The sequence below is a fragment of the Chelonia mydas genome, chromosome 13, assembly GCF_015237465.2.
Source record: "Chelonia mydas isolate rCheMyd1 chromosome 13, rCheMyd1.pri.v2, whole genome shotgun sequence".
NCBI lineage: Eukaryota > Metazoa > Chordata > Testudines > Cheloniidae > Chelonia > Chelonia mydas.
This window is the reverse complement of record NC_051253.2, coordinates 20,296,599-20,314,008: the sequence shown is the minus strand read 5'-3', so window position 1 is coordinate 20,314,008 and position 17,410 is coordinate 20,296,599. Positions and strand designations below refer to the sequence as shown.

General features: G+C 45.6%; 1 protein-coding gene across 2 annotated transcripts in view; it reads left to right on the top strand.

The window, feature by feature from the left end:
* Positions 1-6,963, top strand: part of SDC4 (syndecan 4) — a 32,757-nt gene extending 25,794 nt beyond the window's left edge. For both annotated transcript variants that reach the window (XM_037915262.2, XM_037915261.2), the window contains exons 2-5: positions 1,866-2,010; positions 3,050-3,093; positions 3,375-3,564; positions 4,035-6,963. In XM_037915262.2, the coding sequence (XP_037771190.1) occupies positions 1,866-2,010; positions 3,050-3,093; positions 3,375-3,564; positions 4,035-4,186 (531 nt within the window). In that variant the 3' untranslated portion in view covers positions 4,187-6,963. The remainder of the gene's footprint in view (positions 1-1,865; positions 2,011-3,049; positions 3,094-3,374; positions 3,565-4,034) is intronic.
* The last annotated feature ends 10,447 nt before the right edge of the window (positions 6,964-17,410 follow it).

Sequence of the window (17,410 nt, the reverse complement as noted above, 5' to 3'; positions counted from 1 at the left end):
GTATTTCTAGCTGTCTTAGTTGGGGCATAATGGGAGGTGAGGAGTCTGGCAGAATCAGGCTCTTCTTGGTTTTTCAGGATGCTCAGTTGAGTGTTTTCTGGTCCCTTTTGACTCTGAAGGGGTAGAATGAACCAGAGCTGCCGGAAAAGCTATTGCGTCACTGTTCTAGCCCCTCGAATTCAGGATGAGGAGAAGCTTCTCATAGCCTGATTGCAGAGCCTGGTGGCTGGGGCAACTGCAATATCTACGGATGTGGAAGTGGATTGTTGGTGTGAGGGGAAAAGACCACTTGTATCTGGCACTGTAATACAGTTTTTATGGATATACTTGTGCTGCAGTTTTTAGCTCTGCAGCCTGTGCCCCACAAGTTGAGCAGGGCTAGCTGTGGCAATGCCACGGGTCTTCTATTGCAGTGGGACCATGCCTGGGGCAAGGCAGCAGACAGGCTGCTCTCTGAACACCCCCCACCCCCTTGAAGCACTGGGAGCACTTAACACCGATTAAATGGTTCCAGTAGCTACCAGATAAGGTGGCATTCCATCTTGGGGAAGGGAGGGTGAGCTGCTTTGGTGGAGAACCAATATTTTGTGTTCCCCTCCTCACCCCCAAGTCTCCACTTCCCTCCTCTCCAGTTAACCCTGCATCTCCATGCTTGTAACAGGTGGCTAGGCACCACCAGCCACACTAGTGCTCCCAGCATTTCTATCGCTAGTGGAGCAGAACTGGTGATAGCAATGGGAATCGTTAGCAAAACAAGGCTAGTGAAACTGGTGGTGGTGGCGGCAGCAGCAGCTGTCCATTCAGTTTGCATTGTACTTCCAACTATAAGGAAAGGGTTAAATTTCTTAACAAGCAAATGACTTAATGGCTGTGGAATTGTGAATTGCTGCTGGAATTCCACAGCAAACACTGGATTCTGCCAGTTTGGAAGTGTGGACGGTCCATGATCTCAGAGTTATGGAATCCTCGCCTGGACTGGCCCTAAAGGGTCACTAGAGTTATACAGAATAGTTATGGGAACTTATATAATCTTGGTCTAAATCTTCTGCCTTCACCCCCTACTCTTCAGAGGCACAAGCAAAAATGGGGTCTGATTTAAACCATTGTCAGGCAGTTTAACATCCAATTCTTTGGCTTGGCTCCTTTGTATGCCCCTGCAGACTGGCTTATCTGGGCTACTGCTGCCACGCTAATACACATGTCTGACTGTTTGTCAGATCCCAGTATCCTGGTTTTATTTTGAGAAGGGAACTGCTAAGGTATCTGCTTTTTGAATTGTGTGTGTTGTTGAGGGGACACTTGATACAAATGAGTTAGTGTTTATAATGCTTTTGATCTCCTTGTATTGTTCCCCAGAATATACAGATGGGGGGGGGGAGGAGCAAACAAATCTCAGTTTTAACCTTTTGTATGATAAAGTATCTGAATTGTAAATGAAATAATGATGCTATTAAACATACTGGGTTTGGGTTCTCACTGTAGCATTGAAACCTCAATCTAGCTCTTGACACAGGCTTGGAAAAGATTCTTTAGGCATAAGTCCCACTACTACTCTCCTGCCTATCACACTGAACTTTATTCCTCCCTTCTACCTCAAGGAGTTCTGCCATGAGCTCTTGCCCAGAAAGCTATTTTCAGTAAATTCAGACCCTAGTCACTTCATGGGAACCTTCTGAACCCATAGTCCTTCTGGAAATCCCCACTCAGGCTGATCTGGGTTCCTGCTCTCAAATACTAGGGGAATTCAGCTGTTTTCAAGAAGGTAAAGATGGTGCTTTTAGCTGGGCTGAATTGAACTTCACCAGTTAGATGGTGAAATATTACTGTACTGGCTCCGCTGTCTAATGCTGGTTTTCCCTTCTCAGGTGAGAGAAACTGAGACCATGGACCCAGAGAGGTATGGAGAGGACTATTTCTCTTCTGGAGCTTTGCCAGATGATGAAGATATCAGTGACCCCAGGCCTGACTTGAGCAAGGAGAGTGACTGGTTTTCTGGTTCTGGAGATGATGGTATGTAGGCAAGAAAGAAATAGCCTTTAAATTGGAGTCTTTCTCTGACTGACATCTTCGTAGCTGTGACCTGGAAAAGCTACATAGTCCCCTGAGTCTCACAGGCTTTTAACGGGACTTGCAATGGGCTACACAGTCTGTAAAGCTAAGCTCAGCAAGTCATTCAGAAGAATCAGTAGAGCAGCCTAATCAAATATCTCCTATGTGGAGGCTTGCTTGGAGGCAGTACACTGATAGGAACAGCAATAGGGCACCATGCCATGATGTGGGACTCATTCTGTCTTCCCTCTCTATAGGGGCATCCAAGTAGGTCACCCCTGTAATGAGATTACATGCTATCTTCAATGGGTAGACAATGCATTACTCAAATCATTCCCCCCCACACACACACCCTAATACCATGGGGCTGTAAAGTTTAACTAGTTTTGTTAAATCTCATCTTCCTCCAGCCCCAGCATTTCTGAATCTTCCAGCTTTGTCCCTAAAACCAGTGTAGTAGTGAAAGCTAGTTAATTCAATGTTTTCAGAGAACTCTTCTTGGCTTTCAAAACTCCCAGCATAAACTAGTTTAAACAGCTCCTTGTTCCCTTTTTATGTTCACATTGTGTTCTCAAAAGGTAAAGAACAAGCTCTGAAATTAGTACGTGGCATGTTCAGGCAGATCTGGTGGTTAGTACCGTAGCAAATTATCCTCTAGGGATGGGTGTTCAAAAGAGTGCCCTCCTGAAGCCAGCATAGCACACAAGAGCATATTAGCTTTCTGAGCAAATCCTGGTACCCTGCAGCAAGAGCCACTTGATGGAGCTGAAGATTTCTTCTCTGAATGAGGTAATCTGGAGCTTGCATCATGTGGCTTTGTGTAATCAAAACTATATTTAACTGGTGAAAGTACTTACAGATAAGAGGGCACTTTAATCAAAGCAGAGCCCTAGTTAGACTATAGCAGCTAGTGCTGCTATAGAGTGTGCCTGGGCTTTGGGAAAACACTCTGAAAGCAAAGGGAAACTAATTCTGTATTGTATGTTTGCATGTTATCTAGATGCTGAAGATGACATTGCTTCAACCACTGAAGAGAGTCCTATGGTAGGTGGTGTTTGAGCACTCTCAGAAAAACCTAGCCCAACAGCCCTTCTCTGTGTGGTATCTGCCTGTGAAAGCTCTTGTTGCCTTAACCCACTCCCTCCCCCCCTCCCCCCCCAAACTGGCTTCCATATCCAGTCCACCGGAATAAGGTGCTTACGATGCACCGAACTCTTGAATGACTTCAACTGTCCTGCCATTAAATGGTGTCTGTCCTGTCTCTCCTGTTTTGAAGTGTTTTGTAGCTGCTCATGACAGGTGTGGTTTGTCTCTGCTTTATTCAGTTCTCGAGTGACAACTATATCCCTGAAGATACCGGTAAGGGGACAAAGGATGTGGATGAAAACCTGGTGGTAGACAATGAAATAACTCCACGTAAAGTCTTGCCCGCTGAGAAAATGGATCCGTCCAACAAGATTTCCATGGCCAGCACAGCCAATGGCAGCCTCTTTGAAAGAACAGAAGTCCTTGCAGGTAACTTCACTGTCCCCAAAGTCTAGTGACTCATCAGCCACACTGTAAATGAGGGAGGAAGGGGAAATGGGGATGCCAAAAATGGGGTCGTATGATTGTTCCCATATTTTAGAGGGCAAGAATGACCAAAAACACACAACCCACAGGTCACTTGAAACTGAGCCAGCTGGCTTTGTTCAGGTAAGCTGGGAGGCACAGAGTATTAGGGAAGCTTCTTTCCTGTGTTAATCAAAAGAAACTTTTTTATTAAACTCTGTTTTTTTTTTTTTTTAATTATGGATAAACTGTGTGGAAAGTGAGTTCTGGTCTCTAGATGCTGTTTGGACTGAAAATGTCACTTTCAGCAACATGGAAGCTGCCAGTAGAAAGCCCTGAAATGCTGGAACTCTGGGATAGATTTCATAGGTTTATGACTGGTGAGGGTAGCCGTTTCCTCCTAAATGCTATATTCATTCCATATTCTCTTCCAGCTCTTATTGCAGGTGGGGCAGTTGGGCTGCTGTTTGCTGTCTTCCTGATCCTCCTGTTGGTCTATCGCATGAAGAAAAAGGATGAGGGCAGTTATGATCTTGGCAAAAAACCAATCTACAAGAAAGCGCCTACAAATGAATTCTACGCTTAAAGCCACCAGCACCTTGTGCCCCTCTAGGGACAAAAACTGATTGTTAAAGCATTTGGACCTAAGCTAAGATGCTTCCAACAAATGCTCTCTTGGATCTAATTTCAAAGCGATTAAAAAAAAAAAAAAAATCTTTCTGTGCGACCCTTCCATCCTGCTAAACTAACAAGGGCACAACAAATGTAAAGCATCTGGGAGTGGAACATTGTCATGGCTATATTGGGGGGAGGGGGAGTGCAAATGATTGTCAAATTCCTTATTTTTGGTTTAGGGGAGGGTGTATACATGTGTGTTTGCATCTGGTGTGCAACTCTCCAATTTGCCTTGTTTTGTAGAAGGTTTTTTATTCTATTTCCCCTGTAGTATTGTGCCTGTCCTGCAGCAGGCCAATCATATAAAGCATTTTATAGAGAATTATCTATGAATCTCTTACACTACAGCGTACCATTGCCTTATCAGGGAGTAGCTGTGCCCTTGGCTCAGGATGCCCATATGCCCTAAAGGGCCCATGGGAGAAATAACTATGTGGCCTAAATGGCTCTTAGGGAGAAGTTTCCTATTCCTTTTTGGCCCTTGGTAGGGTCACAATCTGCAAAATCAGGAAAGCCTCTTGGCTTGCTTGACTCTGAGACTAACCTTTCCCTGCACCTAGCCTCTTACAAGTTGGAGAATTACCTTTTAATGTAGGATTTTATAATTTTTTTAAGTAGGAAAAATAGCCTAATGTGTTATGTTTGTAGAAATAGTACTGAAATAAAAAAAAACATACTTTTTAAAAAATTCCTAAGACTTTTTTTTTTTTTTTTTTAATTTTTAAATCCTTTGTTTCCTTTGGCTGGGCATTTCTCTAGATGTATATATTGTGTTTTATACAATTCATATTCTGAACTGAAGCAGGATTGGCTACAGTATGTTACAGGTTTCCCTTTCTATATAGCAGCTACTGTATGCAATTGATATATTTATGGGGATTTTCCATAATTTTTTGATTTGATTTTTATAGGATTATTTATGGTTCCTTCTCATGTTTTGGTTTTTTGGTTATTTTTTCATTTTTATATATAAAACACTAATATAATGAATCTCTTATGATTGTGAAAACTATTTAAGCTTTATTCTGTGAATTTTTAATTATAAACTGAAGGCAATAACTTCTGCTAGAATTACTCTGTATGCAAAATTGGATTCTTAAAACATGATTAAAGTATATTATAGGGAAAGATGGGAATTTTTATCCTGTAATATATTGTAATCAGTCCTATAGAGCTATATATTTTATATATATATATATATTTTTTCCAGCAAAGTGTACAAATGTTAAGAATAAAAAGGCTAGAGGTTCTGGGGCTTGTGCAGCCTTACTGTGTGTAAGGGAAGGGCGTATTGGTCTGTTTATATGCTGCTCTTTGTGCAATGTCTTGTTTATGTTGAATGCAGTAATATTTTCCTTGTTTTGTTCATCACAGCTGGGGGTCAGGCTAATGGTTGCTGAACTAGCCAGGTCACTAACGCTCTGTGTGCCCCCTGAATGCAGCGGCCATCACATTAACTTCCATGAATTAGAAACAGTTGCTGTGTTGAAAATGCCAGCCTTGCTCCTTCATATTCAGGAGGTGGAGCTGAGATCCTTTCCCCTTATTTCAAAGTGACACTTCTAATTTGCAGTAGAGCTGCAAACAAAAGTTGGAAGCTCACTGTTCAAAGGAAGTAACCTTTACCTTTTCTCTTGCAAAATTGTTGTTCAGTTTATAGGCTAAGCTATTTAAGAGATTTTGAACTAGTCTCCTTTGGTCCCTTTTGCCTTCAGAAGGATGGCTTTCAGTATTTAAAATATTGTTTGATCATGTCTCTTGCTAAGGGTGGCTGTATGGGAACACTGACTTCCTCAAGCCACTTGCTGTTAACTTTTTTTTAAGGGGTTTTAATGCATCATTTAAGCAGATCCTACCTCTGTCAGAGTTGGTCCAGTTCCACAAAACATTCATAGAGTGAATAGAAGATGCATTCCTGTCCTACAGGGTTTTCTGGCAGTCTTTGGCTAGTTCCAGAATTGGTATATAAAACACCCACTTATCTTGGTCCTGTTGCATCAGTCTTACTTGCTAGATCTGAGTCTCTACCTTTCCAGATACAATGAAGATTACAGAATAGCTGACTGTGGGGTGGCTTTTTGTGTGTGGAGAGTGGGGGCAACTACATACAGTGTAGCTCATAAAAATTATACTGGTTCTGAAGGCCCTGGAGAATCTTTTCATAGACTTTAGACCTGATTCTCTTTCCATTTGTAGTTATGCACCTGTTATAACTTAACTGAAATCAGTGCAGTTACACCTGATTCTAGACTGGTGTAAGGAAGAGGATCTCTTCTGTGTTCTATAGCTGTGGGCAAGGGGTCTCCTCTCTGTGGACTCCATGCTAAGGCTTGATCCTGTAGCTTAAGAACCCCTGCAATGAAGTCTCTAGCAGAAGTCCTGTCTCTCCCCCCCACTCTTTTTTTTTAAATGGGTACCTTTCAATTCAAAGACCAGCCCATCCCAGGGCCTAGCTCTGGAATGAATTAATATGTGGAAACTTAATATTTTTTTAATTCTGCTGTTATGGAAATAACCCATTTGCAACCGTTGTCTACAGACCGTGCCACCTGTGAAACATGAATTGTCGTTCTTTTGATGTTTGGAAGAGATTCTCTCATGTAATTGTGCTTTTTTTTGTTTGTTTGTTTTTTTGTTTGGGTTTTCCCCCACTGGTACTTTATCAAATAAACTGGTACTTTCTAAAAACGTTCTTTTGGGGTTTTTTTACATAAATGACGCATGGCACTTAGGCCTTACCTGATTCAGATTTGTGAGTAAGCTAGTTTAAATCCATGCAAAGTGTTGTGTGGAGATGCACACTGGTTTAAAACTGTTTATGTGGGTTTACTGCATGCAAGTCTACTGACAAGCTAACTGAATAGGTTTAAAACCACACTTTTAGAGCTTGTCTACATGAGGAGTTAATCAGGAGCAGCTATTCTGGAATAACTCCATGTGTGGATGCTCTTATTCCAGAATGAGCACTTTAGTCTAAATTAGCTTAATCCAAATGAGTTCACTTTAGATTCACACTAAGTGCTTGTCTACACATAGAAATTAAACTGGTGCAACTCCAGGTATACACCAGAACCTCAGAGCTACTGTTGCCTTCAGGATCCAGTGCACCCAGTCAGCCTCTCAGAACTTCATTGCCTGCTTTCTAATAGTGTGAGGCTGCTTAAACACAGCTACTCCATGACCATATGGTAAGGGAAAGCTGCAAAACTGCCTGGCACAGGGGGTACAGCAAGACTGCTCGCTATGAAAAGTGCCGAGCCTTCTACGAGGTGCTGTATTTCTCTGGATTAGAGCCCATGTGAGAGTCTTATTCCCTTGTAGCTGGTGTTAGAAGCAGAACACCTGCCCCAGGTGCTTAGTGGGCAGAATTAGCAGATGGCTAGGGAAATGGGATGGGGCTCAAACATTCAGACTCCTACATGGTTGTAGCAGAAATGTTTACTTCATTCCTCATTGTTTGCTAATGTTTCATGTCCTGTCTACTGGGCTCTTGAGCAATTTGCTTCTTCTATAAGGCCAATGTATCAGCCAACTTCTCTGAATCATGTCTGACCTTTACTCCTCTGGGACTTGCTGTTTGCAGAGGGAACTGAGGCTGATTTATTCCTAGGTTCTCAGTGTTCATTTGCCTCTTGCTACAGTCATGAGGGGTGGGTGGATTTACTTTTCTGAGTAAGCTCTTCTGCCCAGACTTCCTCTTCTGAGCTGAGGAAATTGCCTGAGCTTTCCAAAGTTTCTACCACAATATTCCCACAGATGAAACTGGAAAACAATAAACATTTGCATTCTTATTTAAGGGAGCTTGGTGGCTTTTGCCCACATCAGGAACCTGAGCTCTGCTCGGTTTCCCCAGTTTCTGGGGAAAGGGCTTTCTGAGCCACTGGGTTGAATTTGCAACATCTTGTTGAGCAGAGTAGCAGAACTCCTCTTCGGACTCAACTGTTCAGTTCCAGCATTCACTGCCCTCCCGAGTTTACAGCACAGGGACTCTGTGCATAACAGACTTTAGAAAAAAGGCTGATTATACTACAGCTCTGACCTATGAGATGTAAGTTTGTCATTTCACCTGCTGGCACATGAGGTGGTATAAATACGGTGCACTTAAAAATAAATCTTAAAGTCCCACTTCACTCAGCTACTACTAACCCCAAACCCTCCCAGATTCTAGTCCAGCCAAGTCACATGGCTTTGGGCAGCTCTGACTTACATAAAAACAAAGAAAAGGAGTACTTGTGGCACCTTAGAGACTAACCAATTTATTTGAGCATAAGCTTTCGTGAGCTACAGCTCACTTCATCGGATGCATACTGTGGAAAGTGTAGAAGATCTTTTTATACACACAAAGCATGAAAAAATACCTCCCCCCACCCCACTCTCCTGCTGGTAATAGCTTATCTAAAGTGATCACTCGCCTTACAATGTGTATGATAATCAAGTTGGGCCATTTCCATCATACACATTGTAAGGCGAGTGATCACTTTAGATAAGCTATTACCAGCAGGAGAGTGGGGTGGGGGGAGGTATTTTTTCATGCTTTGTGTGTATAAAAAGATCTTCTACACTTTCCACAGTATGCATCCGATGAAGTGAGGTGTAGCTCAGGACAGCTTATGCTCAAATAAATTGGTTAGTCTCTAAGGTGCCATAAGTACTCCTTTTCTTTTTGTGAATACAGACTAACACGGCTGTTACTCTGAAACCTGTCATAAAAACAAAGCTGCAAGGAGGACAAAGTTCAGAGGCATGCCCATCTGCCCCACCAATTGGAATCAGCATAACTATTTTTATCCTCTTAATGAGCTCTCTTGTATTCTGAGCTAAAGGTAACTTCTTTTAATCAAAAAGAAAAATCTGTTAGTGTGCTTCCCCAGATGACCCTAAATATACACAAGTGAAATGACTGTATATCTCATGGGGGGGGGGGGTGTCCCATTTTTCAAAAATGTTTCTATTTTGGCATCTAAGGGCTTGTCTACGCACCAGTTGTGCCAATGTAACTTCAGGTAAATCAATATTCTATTTTGACTGTCTTAGTACTTTTTGAGCTTCCATTAACATGTATTGTATCTATTTTCATCCTTGCAACACTGCTAGTGAATTGTGCCTGACTGCTAAAGCAGGGGAAACTGAGAGGGTAAGGCCCACTTAAAAATAAATAAATAAAATGTAGGCACCTAACTCCCAGTGGTATGGTGTTGGTGTATGCAAGGCCTGCATTGCATTCAGCAGGACTGGCTATGCCCATGGGCCACTTCAAGGCCAAAAAAAAAAGGGGGGGGGCACCAAAAATTTGTTTAAAATCTCATTTTTATGCTAACCATGATGGGGGGGGAGTTGGGTGTCACTCATGATTTTTGACCATGTGGGGTTGGCTCGGCTCTGTGTAAGCTAACAGGAGGTGGGACACACGCACACCTGCCCCTACTTGAGGCCTGATCTATGCTAGAAAATTAGGTCAGTTTAACTTCATCGATGTGAAAAATCCACATTCCTCAGCAGCGTAGCTAACCAGACCTAAGTCCCTGTGTAGACAGCACTAGGTGGATAGATATTGGCAGAGTTATGAGAGACCCGCAGCAGAACTGTTCTTTTTGCTCCCAATTTCTGCTTCCGTGAGTGAATGAGCTGCAGTCCAGTCACTGCACTCTGCCAGTCCCTTCTCTTGGGCTGAGCAGGTTTTCAAAAGCCAGTATTATTGGGATGAAATCTGAAAAGGTTGGGGTGGGAAGCCAGTACCATCCCTTGGAGACAGATGAAACTGGCTGCCATTCTACCTTAAGGGAGTGAGCTCTGGCCCTGGGAGGGAGCGGCTCCCTCAGGGAGCTGCAGGGACATTCCACAGAGGGAGGAGACAGATTGCTTGACCAGACCCAAAGGGTAGCTAGGAGACTTTTTGTAACAAAGTTCAAGTGAAAACAAAAAGCCCTTACGGGTCAAAAGAAAACCTGGCAGAGACTCTAGGGATGTGCTGCTGATCACAGCAGAGAGGATTTCAGCTCCAGGCAGAAGATTTACCAGGACCCTGCTGCCTGGGAACAGAGATCTCAAGCAAGAGAGGAGCAGTTGAGTTAGCCCTGGGCCCAAAGAGAACCCAGGCTGGGCTTTCCCCTCCAGAGAAGGAGGGTAGCAGCTATGTCTACACTTAGGCACTACATGCATAGCTAAACGCTGCAGGGACAGGTCGGCTGTGTCTACACTTGGCACTTTGATGTGTAGCTATACATTGCATCAAAAAGCTTCAGCCATGGGGAAAAGCTCCTACAGCAGGGAGATGGCAGAGTGTTGTTTTCCTGCTGCCAGAGTCTTTCCCACTGCTGGAGCCTTTCACTGTAGTGGGTACAGGCTCCTTGGAGCGGGGAGGGAGCAGGCCACTGCACTTCTAAAGAGAACAGCATAGATGTGGGAGGCACTGCTTAAGCATGCAGAGAGCCCTGTGGAGTATATACACTCACCTAAGCCATGCCTCACTATCTACACTGCTGTTTATATCCATGTTGTTTGGGCAAACAGTGTCTGTACGTGCTGCAGTAAGTGTAGATGGACTCAGAGATGGCAAAGAGGAAGGAGGTTCTGGAGGCTAAATATGTGACCTCTGAACAGCCCCTGGGCCAGAGGGGCTCTAACCTTCCAGGGCTTTAGTGTAGACATCACCATGGCACTGGCTATGCAGCTGAAGGGCCTGTGCTGAATGCTCCTGCTGGGGATCTCTGACTGCTACCGCTGCCAGCACAGGTCCCATGTGCTTAACCTCAAGTGCCAGCCCAGGGCTTTGCAAACTAAGGTCACACCAGCCAAACCAATACACATCCTCCTCTCCTCCCCAGCACAGAAACAACCCTCCACCCTGGCCAGCTAAAGCACCGAGCTACTGATCTCTTCCCTATCAGCCTGTAATTCTATAGTAGAAAAGAGTCCCCCTGCCTCCCCCAAACACCAACAGTTGCCTAGCTTTGGGGATAGGGTGTGAGCGGAATGGCCTCCACAGTCTCAGGACTTTTGGCTACACTCTGGCCATAGCATCTCAGTGGGGAGAGGCACAGGGACATGAGAGGAGCAGAATAGGGCCTTGTGCGGGCACTGCATCAGTCCTGTAGCCCCACAGTCAGCTGGAGGGAATGGTATTTTCCTGAATTGAGAAACAATGTATTTCCTGTCAGCACTTCCCACACAAATAGCAGAGGGCCCGTCCCTGAGGTGGGTGGCAGAAGGGGAGGCTCATGTGTGTAGCTTTCCAATTGCAGGCAGAGCTGGGAAGTTTTAAGGGAAGCAGCAAGCAAAGGGAATTAAGACCCCTTGGCCATGCCCCGTGGGTGCTCACGCATCTTCTCCCTACCTCCACAGTCACCTAAAGGGAAGAGAGCAATATGGTAAGGCACTGGCCTGGGACTCAGGCTGCCTGGCTGTGTCACTGGCCTGCTGGGTAACCTTGAGCAAGTCACTTGCTTCTCTCTGTGCCCCTTTCTCTTCTCACCTTTGCTTTGTCTTGCCTATTTGGATGGTAAGCTCCTTGGGACAGGGACCATCTCTCACGGTGTTTGTATCACACCTAGCACAATGGGACCTTGAGCTCTGCTGGGGCCTCTCGGTGCTACCATAATACAAATGATAACCAATGTGCTGAGCTCTGGGATGAGCAGCAGCAGTCCTGCTCAGACCATTTCAGGAAACTTGCATGCAATTTTGGGCCCTCCCAGTATAAGAGAGATGTCAACACATTCAGGGTAGATCGTCAGAAGGGACTGGGTACTTGGAGAGGCACAGGGACGTGAATGTGGGCAGCTTGGCTAACAGGAAGTGGAACTGGAGATTAGGCCAGCCTGTTTCTATCTGGAACATTCACCAGAGAATGCTTTGGGTCAGCGGAAGCCTGCCCTAGGCCACGCAGTCCACTCCCCAGTATCACAGCAGGGCTGGCTTCATTATCCCTGTTAGCTGGTGACTAGTCTGAGCCTTGGGCATCTGTAATGATGGGGATTAGGAGAGTCCGAGGGAGGAAATCAGGCAGGTTGCCTTTGGGCATGAGGCAACCATCAATTAAATGCCTTTGTTCTTGGTGTTCTCTGTCATCCCAGGGTGCACGTGGCCCTTCTTGTCAGGACATTTTTTTCCTGGAGTCCAGTCTAAAAACTTTCCTCTGCCCATTTGGAACCCGTCCTTCTGAGTTGCGCCTCTCTGAACCTCCCTGGACACCTGCTGCCTCCTTGCAGATGGTGAATTGAATGTGAATCAACAGGAGGCTGTTGCCAAAAGGGCAAATGCTCTATCGAGCTGTATTAATAGGAGCATCATGTGTACACCACACCAGGTAGTTATTCTGCTCTACTTGGCACAGGGGTGGTGTCAGTCATTGCGCTGTTTGGGGCCGCACATTGAAAATAAAAAGCCAGAGACAAACCGGAGCATTCAAAGAAGAGGGACCAAAAGGAGAGAAGGTTTGGGATCTTTACAGACACATTGCCCTACAGGGCTATTAATTGCACCAAATTTAAAACAGAGTCCAAGACACCAAGAGAAAGATAGTGCTGTTAGTAGAACCATAATTAACCTGCAGAACTCACTGTTGCATGATAAAATATCATATTTAAACACGTAGATGAATAGGATTTAGGGAGCAGCTTTTATTATGTCTAAATCACATCTGCAGTGACTCACTGGCATAAGGGCTCTAGAGTTTCCTGCTTTAGGTCAGTAGTTGATCAGCAGTGGGGGTGGAGTGTTGGTAAGAATACCACCTTCCCCCATGCCATGTGAGTGTTACACAAATAAGTGCATTATGGAGGTTTAAATCTCTATACAGGTCCCTGTCTGACATTAGATGAACATTTGAAAGCAGTGATGTTTCTGTTCTTGATAAAGCTGGGCCTGAGCCATGAAGTTTGGACCTGGATCCTAAAGTCTGGGATTTGGATCTGGTTTTCCAGCTTGGACCTGTCTATAGTTCCCTTATAAGAGGGGACCTAGGAGGAAAGGTGAAGAGACCCAGTCAGAAGAAAAGCTGGGAATGTAATGAGTTTACAAATCCGGAGTGGAAAAGAGGGCAGAGGGACTGGCCATTCTCCTGAGGGAGGGACAAGCCATGGCTCCAGTTGCAAGCACGTTAACACCGGTGAAATGTCAGTGAAATGTGGACGATGAATTGCTGCATGCACCTAGCTAAACCCCTGAACCAAGGGTAATATTTAAAATCCCCAGTACATAAATAACTCCCTGCTCGTTTTGTAGTCTACTGCCATCTGCTGGGCTAACCCTCTCCCTGCGTCCCTGGGCCCTCAAACCACCGAGTGCCCCAAGCTGCTCTGGGAACAGTTTCGTTCTGTGTCCATGACGTCACAGTGAAAAGGAAATCAGCAGGGAGCTTTTTCCAAGTGTGGACCCGGGCACACTCGTTTGACCCTGGAGCGTGCGTGATGGGGCAAGATAAGCACTCGGTGTGCAGCCTACGCCTGCCGCCACATTCAGATCGCTCTCTTCTGCATGCTTTGCAAGTCAATGGTGCTGATTTTCCACCCAGGGTGAAATGGAAAAGGGCAGGCGGAAGGGGAATAGTTTCCACACGGACACACCTGCAGTCCACCAGCTCGCCTTGGCAAAGGGGCTACTCCTCTAGACAGTGACCAGTTCACTGGATGGCAATAGAATCAGCTGCTGAACAGACACCCACCTCAATCCCTCCCCAGCCACTCTGACTCTCCCCTCTACTCCCCATCTCACTTTTTTACTTGATCCCAGCTGTTCATGTGCTGAGCCCAGGGCACCCCCTAATTGCTTCTGCTACCACCTCTTCATCAAAATCTGCAGTGCTGTAAGGGAACCAGCGGCCTTGTCTAGGCAAAGCATTTGCCCTCATTGCAGCCATTGGTGGCCATCTTTGAAACCAGGGTAAGCTCTGCCAGTGCAAATGAGGGGCTTTGCCTGGCTACACTATGGGTTTACATGGGTGCAGCTGTTCTGATGGTGGGAGTCAGAGCAAATGCCCAGTCTTGGCAAGCTTTTGTCTGCACAGATCATGATAGGCCACATCACCTTGCCTGAACAAGGACTGTCCCAGACATGGCCACTTAGGGGCAGGGTCATTCTTGGGATTAGCGGCATTATATGTCACAGAGCACGTTATTCCTTCTAGTGTATATTCTCAGTAAAGCCCTGAGTACCAGCAGCTGGTGATAATCTCATCTCATTCAATGTGGCTTCCACTTGCATCAGCAGAGAGCAGTGGAAGTCGTGGTGTTACCAAGACTTGGCAGTCTAACTATTTTGCAGGTACATAGTGCCAATAATCAATGACCAGCTGGCAAATGGAATTTTAAAGAGCCTCAATACTTAGATGCAACAGCACAGTGGTACAGAGACGACCCATAACTCTTGATGGTGATGGTGGGGGGGCCGCAATTTAAAGGTTTGGGGGTGATGGGGCATGTGACCGACCCACATGTTGCCTCTGGCCCCTTTCCCACTCCCTCTGCGCCTCCCACACCTGCTCCAAGCCATCACCACCTTGCCCCCACCCCCCTCACAGCTCCTTCCCCACTTACATCGCTCCCAAATTATGATCTTATGACTTTTACAGCACCCAAAAACACCTGGGGCATTTCCAAGGGCCGTGCCCTGAAGAGCTTACAGTCTCACGCGTGAATGAGATGATGGAGAAATTGAAATGGAAAGGGCTGTTCCCTCCCAGTTTGACCTTAGAGGTCAATGCCAGGGAGTTTAGGAATCATTCAACCTAAGTAGACGCCTACGGATCGAGGTGTTATTTTGCCTGAATTCAAACATATCCTGCCCTGAGTGCAACCACACCTTCCAATGTTGTGCTAATATCTGAGACCACAAAGGGGCATGGCCTGGTCTTTTTCCTCCTCCCTGGCTGAGTGAAAGGCAAAAAGAAAAACAAACAGCAGAAGCAGAAAGAAGCCCACATTCGATTTTCAAAAATCTCTCGGTTCTAGTAACCTCTGGTGGCAGTAACTCGGGGGAGGAAACTGCATTTTAAAACCACATGATTTGTCCTCACAGCGTCCCTTTCAAAATGGAGCATTCCAACCGTTGCTATGGAACCAAATGTCGCACAATAGTTCTGTGAGGTGCCATGTGTTTGCAAAAGGCATTACGGAGGTCTTATGAAAGGAAGCATCTAATTGGCTGATGCCAGTTAGGCCCATGCCTGAAAGAAGTTAAACTGTATCTGATTGGGCGACTGGGTGTGAGTTGAAAAAAAAAAAGTAATCAACATTTTATAAAAGTCACTTTGTGCATCGAGAAATCACTTTGAAAAGACCTTCCGTGAGGATCTGCTGCTGCTGAGCAGCTCTTGAAATCATAGAGAATCTGAAGGTTAGCATGCTTCTGCCTCTGCACAGGGGATGGACCGGAGGACCTCTCAAAGTCCATTCCAGCCCTACATTTCTATGATTTGATGCTTTGTGCACTGAAATATTAACTGGGAGAGTTAGACATTAGTGACATGGAGAAATAGAGTACGGGAAGTGTTTCAAATGGGCAAAGATGACAGACTTATACCAGGAAGAAGGTCGGTTTTATAATATATGGTTACCAAAATCAGTGCACAAATAATGAGAAGTGGATGACCACAGACAAATGTGTCTTTTACAGATAAAAGTACAGGTTATGAAAAAGATTTGTTACTACTCGTATGGAAAGTCCATGCATATTAATGATGATCAAATAAAAAAAGTTTCAAAAAACTCCCAAAAAACAATTCACTCTTTATAAGAGCGTGGTACTGCAATATGACTTTGTGCAGCAATAGACTTCCCGAGACTGTGCATACATTCCCTAATTTGTTATTGTAGGGTTACTGCTGAGCCCTGGGCGACACACACTGGTTTGTCACTGAAGATCAATCCTGAGTACTGGGGCTGCACCCTGCTTTCTTATTAAAGGGTTGCTCTCAAGCGTGGAGTCATTTGCGAGCTCTGTGCTGTGTGCATGCTCTGGCTTGTTACTGATGACAAGCACTGAGGATGTTCTTGGTGCAGTAGGAGACATGAACAAAGCCAGACCCTGCCCTGAAGATCCCACGCTCTTGGAGGCAGTTTATTGCAGGGCTACTCCTGGGCTCAGTGGTGTGAACTGGAGAAAAGTGTTTGTTTGCTAAAGAAGGCTGTTCCGCCTCGCATTTCCCTGTGATACTGGGAGCATCTTTCCCAGCCTTGAAGGAGCGTTCTGTGTGGCTCAAAAGCTTGTCTCTCTCACCAACAGAAATTGGTCCAATAAAAGATGTTACCTCGCCCACTTTGTCTCTCTAATATCCTGGGACCGACATGGCTACAACTACACTACATACAAAGATGGCTCCAGTCATGTATAAAGGGCAGCCCAGATTCTGGAAACAGGCGCCTGGGACTAGTTTGGGCCTTTCCGGCTCCACCAGGCCCTTGTAGGGCCTCCAATCTGTGGATTTTCTGCCTGTGGTGATGTGGCTCTTTTAGCACCAGTCGGCTCTCCGGAAGCCTCCAGAGGGTTTACCTAGGAAACCAGAGCACTTGTCTTATACTAAGGCTAGTAAGTCCAGCCAGTTCCTGGGCTCCTTATTCAAACAAGGAGAACATTTCCTTGCTCACTTTCATCCAGCCCACCTTTCAGTTGAGATACCTGAATCGCACGTGTCACAAATCTGACTCCAGATCCCTGCTGGCACCATTGTTCATTGGCTCTGGAGGGTCCTGGTGTTCTCCCTCCACCCCACTGTAGGCCTTTGTCTGATCCAGAAGGACTGAGTACCTGCCTTTGGAGAGGGCATGAGAACCTCTGTTTAAATCAATGAGAGCGTCTCTCGTGTCCAGAGGGACCCAGAAAGCCCCTTTGCTCAGGAGATTGGCCCAGTGACAATTAGTCTCCATATGTGGGATGAGCTGGTGGGTCTCAGTCCAGTTCCAGGTGGACACGTCTCAAAAACAACTTGCCACCACAACTGGAACCAAGTGGACCCATTGCTGGCGGGTTCTGCTGGGGGAAGGATTGAATGGGCCTTGCCCTTGGCAGGCGAGGCTGAGCGATCTGGCAGAGGCTGGTCTGCCATTCTCTGTGTTGTCCCTGCTCTGTTGATTAAACTGGGCTTTTTAGCCTACGGCACTCTCAAGCTGGCCCCTTTTCACCTTCTGCCAAATTGGGAGGG